We start from the raw sequence: 12500 nt of genomic DNA on the forward strand, positions 1-12500 counted from the left end.
ACAACAACAACGAAAATAGTTTACTAGTTTATTAGCCTGGGTTTGTTTTTTTTCAATACTTTATTATCCTGGGTTTGCTCTTGACTAAGTTCAGATATTCCATGGAATTGACTTCAGTCCCTCCGGAACGGTCCTCAAAGCTTCGCAGAATTCGTCACTGTGGACGCCATATTTGATCACTACAGCCGGTTTGCGTTAACGAAACAGTTGTGAACTTGAAACCATGCGTGAGTGCATGCCAAAACAAGTTTACTAACTCGTTTTACTAGTTCAAATTTAATTTATTCCTCCGTGGCGCAGTGGTTCCTATCTTCGGAAGGGAAGGAGAAGGGTATTAACACATGTGCGATCAAAAGAAACGGTAACAAGAAACATTTTTTTTTGTCTTTTGACTGAAAATGAATCATTTGGTGCCACATGACTGAACGACGATAGACGCAAACGATAAGATGGGATACTAAGGATTCAATGTAGATTCCTATTGTTCAGAAGTCAAGTCCTCTACTTGTGCTTCAGCTACAGTAACTATACCACGAAGTAATGTGCATCTTATTAACCGGTTTGGAACATTGATATCCTTTGAATGACTTTTACTACTTTTGTGGTAGTATTACTCCAGCTGATACTGTGTTGAGAGAACCAACCAGAATGGAGATCCGTGGAGTTTTCCCAACAATCTGACAGGTTCCTGGTTAGATTTGAATCTGCAAACGTAAGTAGTAAAACAATAGGGAGTTTAAGCAAAGAAGTCGGCTACGGCAAAGACAACGCCACAAAGCAAGAATATTGTTGGACGGTCAAGGAGAAATAATCGTGCTCAGTGCACGTGCAAAACAAATTTCCGTGCATTTCTTTGCCGTACTCCCGCACAAAACAACGTGAAATCACTAAATTTTGTGTTGTGACGAACGCGAGTACATAACATTTCACCATTCATTTTCTATTTTCACTTTTTAATTAAAACCGTTTGTACCCGTCCAGTTACAGGATACTTCACCCGTTTTGGGTATCCAGTCATCTCGCCACCAGGAAAACTCGTTACCACAGAACTCGCCGCCAATATGCAATCAAAGTCGCCTAAATTTACTACTTTATATATCTAGTTTATCTACTTTATATATCTAAAATTATAAGTCAATAAAGGAAGTTATTTCTCGAAAATCGTGACAGCACATGACGCATTGGAAGCGATCAGCATTTCATCGTCAAATCTTTGTTTGTTTGCTTTTCTTTTATTGCCCGCGTGCGTTGTCGCAACGTCTGACACTTGCGGACCGCAGACTAGCACTAACCAAACCCTACTTGCACTTATCGATGGCTAGCCGTTTTAAAATGTGTGCTTAGATTTAAACACTGTCTATCAACACTATTTGAGAACAGTCTGTAGTTGCCACACACCTGACTTTTATTGCTTAAGCTGATTCGACCTCGATAAATAGGAGGCACTTCTCCCTATGGCGCGTTTTTAGTGTCAAAATTCAAACGTGCATTCGGCAATTCAAACATTCATTTTAGCAATTCAAACCTTCAATTCAACAGTTCAAACATTCAATTCGGCAATTCAATTCAGTTAGGCCTAAGATTAGCTGTAATGATTGTTTAGGATTCCTCTGTATTGGTAAAACAATGACCTGTGACTTGTGAAGCGAAGTGAATCGAGTGGTTTTTAATTGAGTATCGAAAGTAATTAGCGAATTGCTTTGGTTTTGTATTACTTCACTCGGTGATTGGTTCAAAGATCTCGCGCCACTTTTTCAACCAATCAGAATTGAAACCAAAACCACTCGTGGCTCGTCCGTGCACATTTTCCCACGCTTTGTGTCGGCTACGTGTTACTACTTCGAGTTTTGATTGGTTGACCAGATTGTTTCCGTCCTTTTTGATTGACCAAAGTAATTACTTTGGTTTTGGTTTTTTACGACACTCAATTCAAAACCGCTCAATTTGAATTATTTTTATTTTATTAGCTTCGCCAAATAAACAAACAAAACAATTACGTATACAAAAGAACATTGGCAGGGACACCGTAACAGCTGTGGCCAATTACAGCGGGCCCGAATTTGTCGAATTCAATCTTTGAATTGCCAAATTGAATATTTGAATTGCCGAATTGAATGTTTGAATTGCCGAATTGAATATTTGAATTGCCGAATTCAAAATTTGAATTGTCGAATTGAAAATTTGAATGGATGTTTGAATTTTGACACTAAAAGCGTGCCATACTTCTACTGTGAATCCTAGTCGTTAGTCGGTTTAGAATAACCTCTAAAACACTCACTCAAACAAATAGGACGCTCTACACAGAATTGAAGGTGTAAACAGTTAATAACGAAAAACAGCTCGGTGGCGAGTTTCCTGGTGGCAAGATGACTAAGCAGATGATGAACAAGACAGAATAATCGCAAAATACTTGCGAGAGCACTAAGTTGTATTTTGGAGAGACGTTTTTGTTGCCGTCAGTTGATGTTGTTCCAGCGCCACTCTAAGGAATTTTGTTAGCCGATCGCTGCGAATGGCGAAAATAACCGAACGTGCCCGATCGCTGTGATCGACGTAAAATCGCTGATATCTAGCATGTCAGATATCGGCGATTAAATTCGCCGCAATTCGTCTAGTGTGCCCGCTCCTGTGATTTTTTTTACGACGGTCGTTGCGAATTGTTTAAGGATTCAACCAATCGGCCTTCTTCGATATATTAATATTCAGTTTGAAAGAGAGGTTCTAAGGACAAAGACAAAGGAAAGTGGATGACATGCAAATATTTTTCACATTCATTCCAACTTGTTTCTATTGTTTTTGTCCTCACTGCCCCACTATCAAGCTGAATATTTAATATTTCGAAAATGGCCTATAAGACCTTACAATTTTATCACGTCACTGCGTAAAAATGGCGGACAACACAAAGCATAGACAGATCGGGCCGCCTGGGAACCAAATTAAAGTAGTGCGGATATTCTCTGCGATCGGCGTATGAAATCGCCACCTGGGTGTCCCCGTACCACGGAGCGAAGAAATTCGCTAGCGATTTTCGCTGCCGATCGAATTGCTGCAATTGGCGAACATTATACATCAGACTCAGAAAAATCTGATTGGTCGAGAGCATTCAATCAATTCACAATAGCTTGTGAACTTGACATGATAAATGTAATATCTGCTGCAGATATTACATTTATCATGTCAAGTTCAACGTCTGCCTGGTTACTAAGCCCCTTGGAGTGTTCTCCTCTGAAACAAAATGGCTGAACGCTTCGCTTCTTTTTCTGAGGATGAATTATGTGAAAACTGTATAATAAAACAATTATTGAATTCGGTTTTCGCATGATATCACGAATTATCAAAATCTCGTGTCTGCGTTATCTGCTTCAGCCTTCGGCTTCGGCAGATAACACACACCTCGGTTTTGATAATTCATGATATCATGCTCAACCTCATCCAATAATTGTTTATTGTCTGGTGTGTCGCTGGCTTTAAAGGGACACAGTCAGCTGGTGCGCATGTGCATTAGATACCATTTCTCAGCTAATTTGCATATCACAACAGCACGCGTGCGAATCCAAAAATTGAGATACGGTTCTTATGTCCTTCGCCATCTTAGTCCAGTATATTCTACCCTGGAATATGAATGTTTCACACTCCACGACAAAAATTCTCTCGATGGAGAGACTATATTTTCACAGTTAATAAAAGGTTTAAATAGGAAGTCCGAGATGGATCTTGTTCACTTTCAGTTTATGAGTGCAAGAAAATCGGTCAGCCTTTCCACGAAGTCAAATCGGCCATCTTGGATGACAGGTGTGAGAGACTGAGGACAAGTGAGCCGCTTTATGTCCCGGTCAGCAGTCACCAGAATAGGCGGTTGATTGCGGTTGATTCGAAGGTCGATTGAGGTTGATTTCCGTACTTTCACTCTTACGGAAGCTCGAAAGGGTTTTCAGCTGTGCGCACGAGTAACCTACACACGCCATAACTAAGAAACACGCGTGAGGTGATAATATTAAATAAGAAAAGAAGAGCACAATGACAATAAAAAATCTTTGTATAAAATTGTGGCACACAATAAACAGTTGTAATGCTGCTCAAAAGTAAGTCACAGTCAACTACATATAAAAGTTTGCTAATCTTGCTTTATTTTTCTTTGCTTTTTTTGGCAGGAGTTAAAGAAAGAAATGGTGATGATCTGTCAGTCACTGAATCAAAACGATTCCAAACGAAAAGTAACAAAAAGTAGAAGTGATTAGTGAAAGGCATACTGATTTGTTTTTTAATAGTGTTTAAAGCATGATCTTTGGGAGAGTACCACTATCAAATAATTAACGATTTTCTGATATTTTGAGTATTTTCTGTTTACAGGCAACAGAGAAAATAATCTTTTGGCATTTTTATTATCATAATATAAAACTTCCATTTTCATTTGTAGGTACTTTTGTTCTAACCACTGAGCTACTGGAGACTCTATATATGGTGACACAATTTCACCCTTGCTCACCATAGGCACTTTTGTCTTAGAAATAGAGCGGTTTTGAAATGAGTGTCGTAAAACCAAAACCATAGTAATTACTTTAACCAATCAAAAAGGACGGAAACAATCCAGTAAGCCAATCAAAACTCGAAGTAATTACACGTAGCCGACACAAAAGGCGGGAAAATATGCACGCGCGAGCCACAATTGGTTTTGGTTTCACTTCTGATTGGTTGAAAAAGTGGCGCGAAAACTTTGAACCAATCACTGAGTGAAGTAGATGCAAAACCAAAGCAATTCGCTAATTACTTTCGACACTCAATTGAAAACCACTCTATACTGGCAAATTTGTCTCAAGGTTTAGCTTTATAAAGACCACATGTATCATACATGTAGGATTCATTTTACAGCCAAATTCATTGTCTCTCACTGCACACACAGATACATGTATGGCAGGCTAAGCTGACTTCAGAGTACATGTAAGTTCTAATTCGAATAATCCTGCCCCATTCTGTGATAAATGGAAGAGAGAATCCCAAAACACCTTTAAAGTTTTCAAAATCTAGAGGATGATACTTCGATTTTTGCTGTAATATTTACTGCAGATGCAAATAGGACACAAGTTTCATCCCACTCTTGAACATCTGCTTGAAAAGTCTTGTTTCAAACTTACAAAATGGATAAGTATTTGCTGTAAGACATCATCAAAGTTGATTAACACTTGTATTGGCATACATGAAAATGATACTAAGACATGATAATAAAGTGTTCATAAAGAGACTTTTTTAAAATTTTGATTAGGTTGGTTCAACAAAGCCCCCAATCTTCACCTTAGAGACTGAGTGTTGATAAGCTTATCAAGACAGGTTTTAGGTACATTTTCTTTCCAAAACAGACTGCAATCAAACTCTCCCAGGAATATTATATAAAGGAAAATTATACTTTAAGTGTAGAAGATTAGTAAGAAATTGCAAGAAAGAGGTAAGAATCTTACAAGATCTTTTAAGATCTTAGTAAGAATATCTTTCAAGGTTTGCAAGAACTTTGCAAGATTTTAGAAAGAACCTTAAAAGATAGTGTAAGAATCTTACTTAAGAAGTAAGATAAGATCTTAATATTAGAAGAAACTTGACAATAATCTTACTAAGATCTTAATAAGATTTCCACCTAAGTAGCTTATGCAAATCCTGAGAGGGGTGGGGGGTACTCCAGATTTCAAGTGACATGGATGATTGAATGGGGGCACAAAATCAAAACCCCAAAAAATCCCACACAATTCCTTACAGGAGCTGTGTAGGCAATGGTTGGCACTATTCTCTCAGGGTCATTTTCAGATAGAGACATGTGTCTGTCTATATGCAAGACATCTTCTATTCGCTGACGAAACGCTTTGGTTCTGGATGAAAAATCGTACGTAGCACATTTGCAAAAGAGGCAAAATCTACATCTTTGCTTGCCCAATAACTGAAGCTGGTATTTCTTTGACAAACTGTAAATCAACTTCCCCCCTTCCACCACTTGCACTTGGAATTGCAGAGACACTTGACAAAGACAGGGGATAAAAACTGAAACTGTCTTCTTAAAACTCTTTCCTATTCACCCTCCCTCCATACATTATAAAGGTTCTGTCACATGCGATCCCCTCCTAGATTCAACAGTTGCAGTTTGCTTTTTAACTTACAAAAATTATTATTGCATAACAAAAATACACTTGTGCCTAAGAAATTCAAGTCTATCTATTACTTGTGCAATAAAAGTAACTCAACTACAAGTAATTACATACTCCTAAGAAGTTCTCTTTGCAGCATATGCCAATGACATGCTGTTGAGGCACTCCAAAAATTGTGTGCCTTTACAACATAAGGAAAAAACTACAATCAGGATACTATTGGGGATCTTAATGTCTATGCAGGTGACCCAGCAATAGACATCAGACTCAACCCCCTAAATAATTATTGTCTTGCCAAAATATGCATTCATATTGTGGCTGAAAGTAAACTAAAAGCACACCTCCAAAAATAAACATCAGCTGAATGTAATTTTAATATCACCAAATACTCAGACACCTATTAAACTACATGTATCCTAATATAAAGCATTTCACTGAACTTCACATAGTACTTGAAGCTATCTAGTAGAGATGGCTCAAGCACCACTTTCTGTAATACTTCAAAGTCCTAGTCCCTTCAGTCAAAGCAACTTTAGTGGGTGTTCTTCGCTTGGCTCCATTCTTATAATTTTATGCCATTTCTTCATAGTCGCATCTTCTGGTGATCCATTCATGTTCATTACAAACATGATGCACTAGACTTAGCCATTTGTCCTATGAAAGAAGTCAATAATATTGTTTAACTATCGTGATCAGGTAATTCACACATGCTGACAAAACACTTGTTCACTAAAGGGGAATATTAGTGCAAATGCTTGGGCTGACCTTGACTGGCATTGTATGGTATGAGTCATAGATATGAGAAAACCTGTTGCTCTTAAATAGTTATTTATTAATTTTAACTATCTATCTTCATTGCTTCAAGGGCCTGGTTGGTGTCTTCAGATTCGGATGCAATTGAACAGCAATGCCAGAAGTGGTTTAATTATTCTTTGGTTTGACCACTTTCCCACTTTATCATTATACCTTTGGTACGGGCAACCTGAAAAAAAAAAACACACTCAGTTTTCTGAATTGAAATACGGTTTTTGGAAAGTGGAAGGTGAATTTGTCACCTACACTGTACTTGCTGCTCTGTGACAATTTTTGTATATCCATCAATGTCACGTTGTTACCTAGCTGTTTGTCAGTTCTGAGCGAACACGTTGCTTCGCAAAGCAAATGACAAAGTGCAGATTTAGACCTCCTAAAATTAGCTATTAAGAAGAGGAAAAGTGTGTAGCCAGCGCTATTCCGAGGTAACCTGTGCGTCTAGTCTGTTAAATGCAGGGGTATAGATAGTAAATTAGTACGCTGTACAACAGGGAATTGCTAATGTTAGTGCCATTTTAGGTCGGAAGTGTACAGCAAGGTTGAAAGCAAATCAAAAGACGAGGTCGCCACAATTGAGCGAGAATTTAAATTTACAAACGAATGGCTCTTTCTGTTTTGGGGAGTTTAATAACCGTACCGTCACATTTAACGTCAGCAGTGAATAATTTAGGTTTAAAGTTTGTTTTGTAAAATGTGTGATTAAATAAAGTTGCTTATCGTCATGTGTTTTTCTTGCTTTATCAATATGCAGATTAAGAACAATTGCATCCGTGTTTGAAATTATTTCCAAACATGCCGACTGGTATTCAAATCGTTTTTCACCTGACCAGAATAACATGCTCTGGATGGGTAAGAGCGACATGAATAATTAATGAGTTTGAGAATAACATAGCCAGCAATCATCTCCATTATGTAGTAGCAAAGATTTTTGGCTGAAAACCCAGGAGAGTCACACTGGCCATCGCCACAAACAGTAATTTCCTCATTGGCAAATTGGGCCCACAATTCCTCTCTCATATTTTCCCACCATTCATCAATTACTGGGGCACAATATATACAGTTTCTGGACTCGCTGAATGAGTCTTAAGTGCTTTGCAAATTTTTCAATTTTTGAAAAATTGTTTCCTGAAGTAAGAACTGCAGCTGCCGTTTGGAAGTTATTGGACAACATACCATTTGCATCTCCTGACGTACAAAACCGTCCAGTAGGTGCTACACAGTGAGTATTCAAGAGTTGCCATGTGAATGCACCCTGGATACTTGCATGGCCTTGCAAGCTGCTGCAGTGGCAAATCCAACAAGCAGATTACTTTGGTTCCTTTGACATGGCCAAGTTCTTCTTTACAAAGAACTTCTTCTTCTTTTCTTGAAAAGCGCTCATGACGGAGTGAGTGGCTCATCTGCTCAAAAGCTGTCTGGGTCCACACTGATACAGAACCTGTAGTTGATTTATCTGACTGACTGTCCAACATGGGATGTTAATTGACAGCTGCTGGACTGACAACCTTACCCTCCAGAGGCACGGCTAACACTTCTGTGAACTCCAACACAGTTGTCTCATCCAACTCATCAACTTCACTCTCATGGCCTTTGTCCTCTCCACTAACAAAATAACAAGCAAAGTATTAAGAACAACAGTTATTAAAATCATCTGGACAATAAAACAATCTTCTACAGAAAACTGTATATTGCTTGGAAATTTTATCATACATACATGTACCCAAGAATATTGTCACAAGTAGGTATGCAACTGCATGAATATCTACAATTCTTGTTGTCTGTTTAACTATTTCTTTGTCTTTCCCCTACGTATCTTGCAGAATCATACTAACAGTGGTTCAAATTCACTATCATCACTGTCACTATCATCTTCTGCCATAGTCAGGTCTCATTGAGTAGCTTCAGGGCATCTTCAAGGTCACTGAGATAACATAAAAAAAAACAACAATGTCTAGTTGTAGCTAGATACAATACTCAGGTGCCTCCATCATTACAAAACACATTTCCCAAAATAAAGAACAAGACTTAATACTTTCCAAAAACTAACAAAAGCTGAAAAAACAAGCCTTTACTCAGCAGGAAAACAAAAGAAGTTTTACCCAAAAAAATATGAAATAAACAACGATAATAGCAATATTTTTTCCAAAACAACAAAAGACATCAACAGACACTTCTGATCTTCAATTTCTTCTCAAATTAGCCAGTGGAAAATAGATTAATCTGGCTCAATGTTCTTCCAGTCAGTGCTAAAGTAACTGCCAAGGAATGCCTTTTACAGTGTACTGTACAATTGTGACATGACTTGTTTACAATGTACCTATCACAACTTTGTTCTGACCACGTGGTTGAATTCTCAGTGTCACTGATGTCATAATAATTGTCACTTTCATGATCAATGACTACAGCGTCATCAACTATCTTGCAAGATTCATTTACACAAATGTACTTTTGGAACCAACACCAGTGACATCAATAAATGAGTGTGACCTGTAACACATGATGAACCACAAAAAAAAAATTCCTTAAAATCCAGAGTGTTGAACTGATGTGCCCCTCACACTAACCAGAGCTTTGGGGTATATTATTATATGTTGAATACAACTGGGTAGTTCACAAAGGTTACAAAAAAACATCTACCAAGAACACAAATTAAAGCCTTAAATTTTCTCTTACTCTTCACGACTGCCAGTTCTTAATAACAGTTCTAAATATCAAGAAGATTTCCGCCTTTTCCCAACGGAGTCAAAATTAATGGACATGCCATTAACATGACAAAAAATAGCATGTGTGAGGTCATGCAGTAAGTAAAATAATTATAAGAAATAAACATGAATAACTTCAGGTAAGAAGTTGCGCTCATACGTTTACATGACAGTACCTTCCTGATCTTTGGAATGTCTCGCTCTTTTGGCTGGTCTGAGAGTCTCTTTCATCCCGTTTAATCTACAAAAAATGAAGAGATGTTCAAACATTTCTGTACAGTATAAAATAATATCACACATGTGTAAAATACAGAACTAGCCGGTACTTTGACTCACTCATTTTCTTTACTTTGTCTGAGCTCCAAACCAAGCAGCCATGAGGCGAAGACTGAATCATTGGCAAAGGATCCCTCCGCACGAATCTTTCTCCAGCTTGAGAAAACCCGATTTTCCGAATATTTAGAATGGTGGTTGACTGTCCAGTGTTTTTGATTGATCTGCCTCATTATTTTCATTAATGCAGGCGATTTCTTCTGCCCGGCACCTTCACGTTTCCCTCCTCTTCTGTCATGATCCATCGGATATTTGATTCAATCCGTTTTAGCCAAATACAATAATTTTAATAAGTTTAAAAGATGACTAAAATAATATTCAGGAACAGGTTTTCAGTAAAAGATCCAAGATCAAATGAACCAAAAGGCATGATTGAGGCAGATTTTGTTGATGTCTACTGCGTGTAATTTTGATTTCGGGTTGAGGTAACATCTGTTCAAAACTAGTGTCCAAGCCAGCGTGGTCTCAAAGCTGACTGTGTCCCTTTAAACTCCCTAATTACTAATCATTTATGACCATTGAAAGACATTACTATGCGATGTCAAGTGGAGTGACAATAATTTAGAACTCAACAAAATTGTTGTGTCTCTTTTGTATTCTTTGATTGCGTGCACCTGTCATCACGGTGGCCATGTTGGTGGAAAGAACAATAGCGCAAAAGTCTATTGGGAGTTTGACTCTATTATTAATGCAAAACTTGAACTACATCTCTATTGTTTTGGCACCAACATAGCCGTTTTAAATATCACATGAGTGCAATCAAAGAATGGAAAAAATACCCATGTGCGATTAAAGACCTTCCAACTGAGAAACGAATCATTTAGTACAGTTACAAGCCTGAACGACGATACAAAATCATTGGGTGCAATTATTGCTTAAAAGTGCATTGGCTGAAGCAATTCTAATACAAAGAATCATGATACGTGTGTCACATACTGTAGGAACACTATGAAAACTGGACTTGCACAAGGAAACAAAGACAGACTTGATCGTTGATCCAATTCCAAACCACTCCTTACCTTTGGATTCTTTAAGTATGACTAATAATAATAATAAAATCCATGTGGACATCAAAATGAAGCGGAATATCTGGGCAAGAAAAGCTTGCTGAGGAGCTCTGAGGTGAAAGAGAAAGAGAATACAATTAACCATTACTCTAAAAGAAAGAACAGTAAGATAAAGAAACACCTAAACATTACCAGAGAAACTTGAATCCATAGCGATTTGTAAGTTGTTACTTAAAATGCAATAGAGACAACAAACTAAAAAACCGTCGATCCAGGGAGGCGACACACCACTGTCAGAAAGCTGTCCCTTGAACCTTACATACCGTGGCTGAACAACTTACAGGCAGCCCAGGCTCAGAGGGTAAAGATTATGAGTATTTGTATGGGAATCTCACCCACATACCTCAAAAAGATATTTACATAGAGACTTTTGTCCTTCGGTCATCGAAGTTTTATAAGAAAAACAACCGCTTTATGTGTTGTTTTTCTTATAAGATATTTCCACACAAAAGTTCTCAATAAAAAAGCCATACTTTACTTTCCTGGTGACTTTCTCGCTTTCTCTGAGGTTATTTGTCTGATTGAACACAAATTATAAAGTGAATTCTCAGCTTCCCCGGTTGTCAGTCGCACAGGTACATAAATAAAGGAAAGTCTGGAAACTAATTTCTAGCTTACCTCACATTCTCGCCGAAAAAAAATCACACTTGGCAAGTCAAGCGATCACTGATTTGCTCTCGCCGTATCAAGGCCAACGCCGGAGTTTGACCATGACTGATGCCGGAAAGGTGTGATTTTATCGGCGAGATGTTGCTCTGATACTTTCAGTCGTTTCTAATATTCGATAAAGATCACAACACAGTATTCAGTTCTTGTTACGTTTGTACAGTTTAATTTCAAAACTCTGCTGCGAGTGAAAGGATGAAAAGGGAAACTGTCTGTCCTTGCTGTCCATGCCCTTTGATCAATACGGTATTTTATGACATAATGTAATATGGTCCTTGTGTTACAATACCCCAGGGGCTTATAAGGGCTTATTGGGGACGTGCGGCCAGCCAGGGTATGTTTTTCGGGATTTTTGTCTTGAATAGGGTATCGAATTTATAATTTTTTGTCTTAATCAGGGTATTGATTTATCAATTTTTGTCTTAAACTGGGTTAAATGTCTTAAACAGGGTATCAAAAATCGGAATTCAGTCTTAAAATGGGTAGGAAAATCAGCGATATTTGTCTTAAACAGGGCCAGGGTATGAGGGGCCGTGCCGCACCCCCCAACCAGGGATACATCGAGTACCCCCCCCCCCCCCCCTCCCCCTCCTTCCCGGGTACAACACAAATCTAAGTATACATGAACGAGCCGAATACAATTTAAATAAAAGGAAATTAGTTTGTAGGGAGCCGTGGTGCTGCATCAGTGGTCAGTGGAACACGAAAAGCTGGTTTCGTCAAACGAGTTCATAACGATCGTATTATCACCAGAAAGGGATTGGAAGAAGCACGTCTCGAACATTGGCCTT

The 12500-nt window shown here is 38.2% G+C and overlaps 2 protein-coding genes across 9 annotated transcripts in view; both read right to left on the reverse strand.

Moving 5' to 3' along the window:
• The window catches only part of LOC137992564 (uncharacterized), a 40510-nt gene that overhangs the window by 26956 nt on the left and 1054 nt on the right, over positions 1-12500 (reverse strand). For 4 of the 5 annotated variants that reach the window (XM_068837947.1, XM_068837946.1, XM_068837948.1 and 1 more), the window contains exons 2-3: positions 10996-11093; positions 645-704 (exon numbers count right to left, since the gene is read on the reverse strand). In XM_068837947.1, the coding sequence (XP_068694048.1) occupies positions 645-704; positions 10996-11093 (158 nt within the window). The remainder of the gene's footprint in view (positions 1-644; positions 705-10995; positions 11094-12500) is intronic. The other variant, XM_068837949.1, reaches the window with a different exon arrangement.
• Positions 4167-10988, reverse strand: LOC137992570 (uncharacterized). 4 transcript variants are annotated; one of them, XM_068837968.1, is made up of 5 exons: positions 9980-10988; positions 9820-9884; positions 8115-8543; positions 7095-7110; positions 4167-6782 (listed from the first exon to the last, which is right to left on the reverse strand). In XM_068837968.1, the coding sequence occupies exons 3-5, from the start codon at positions 8411-8413 to the stop codon at positions 6699-6701; spliced, it is 399 nt and encodes a 132-aa protein (XP_068694069.1). In that variant the 5' UTR covers positions 8414-8543; positions 9820-9884; positions 9980-10988; the 3' UTR covers positions 4167-6698. The 4 variants fall into 4 exon arrangements, 3 of the variants coding, with proteins under 3 accessions (XP_068694069.1, XP_068694068.1, XP_068694067.1); XM_068837967.1 differs by having other exon boundaries at positions 8115-8862; XM_068837966.1 differs by having other exon boundaries at positions 8115-9428.

Source organism: Montipora foliosa, chromosome 2, assembly GCF_036669935.1.
Source record: "Montipora foliosa isolate CH-2021 chromosome 2, ASM3666993v2, whole genome shotgun sequence".
NCBI lineage: Eukaryota > Metazoa > Cnidaria > Anthozoa > Scleractinia > Acroporidae > Montipora > Montipora foliosa.

Bases quoted from the DNA above. Each gene is read 5' to 3' on its own strand.
- LOC137992570 (XM_068837968.1), bottom strand. From the start codon at position 8,413: ATGTTGGACAGTCAGTCAGATAAATCAACTACAGGTTCTGTATCAGTG.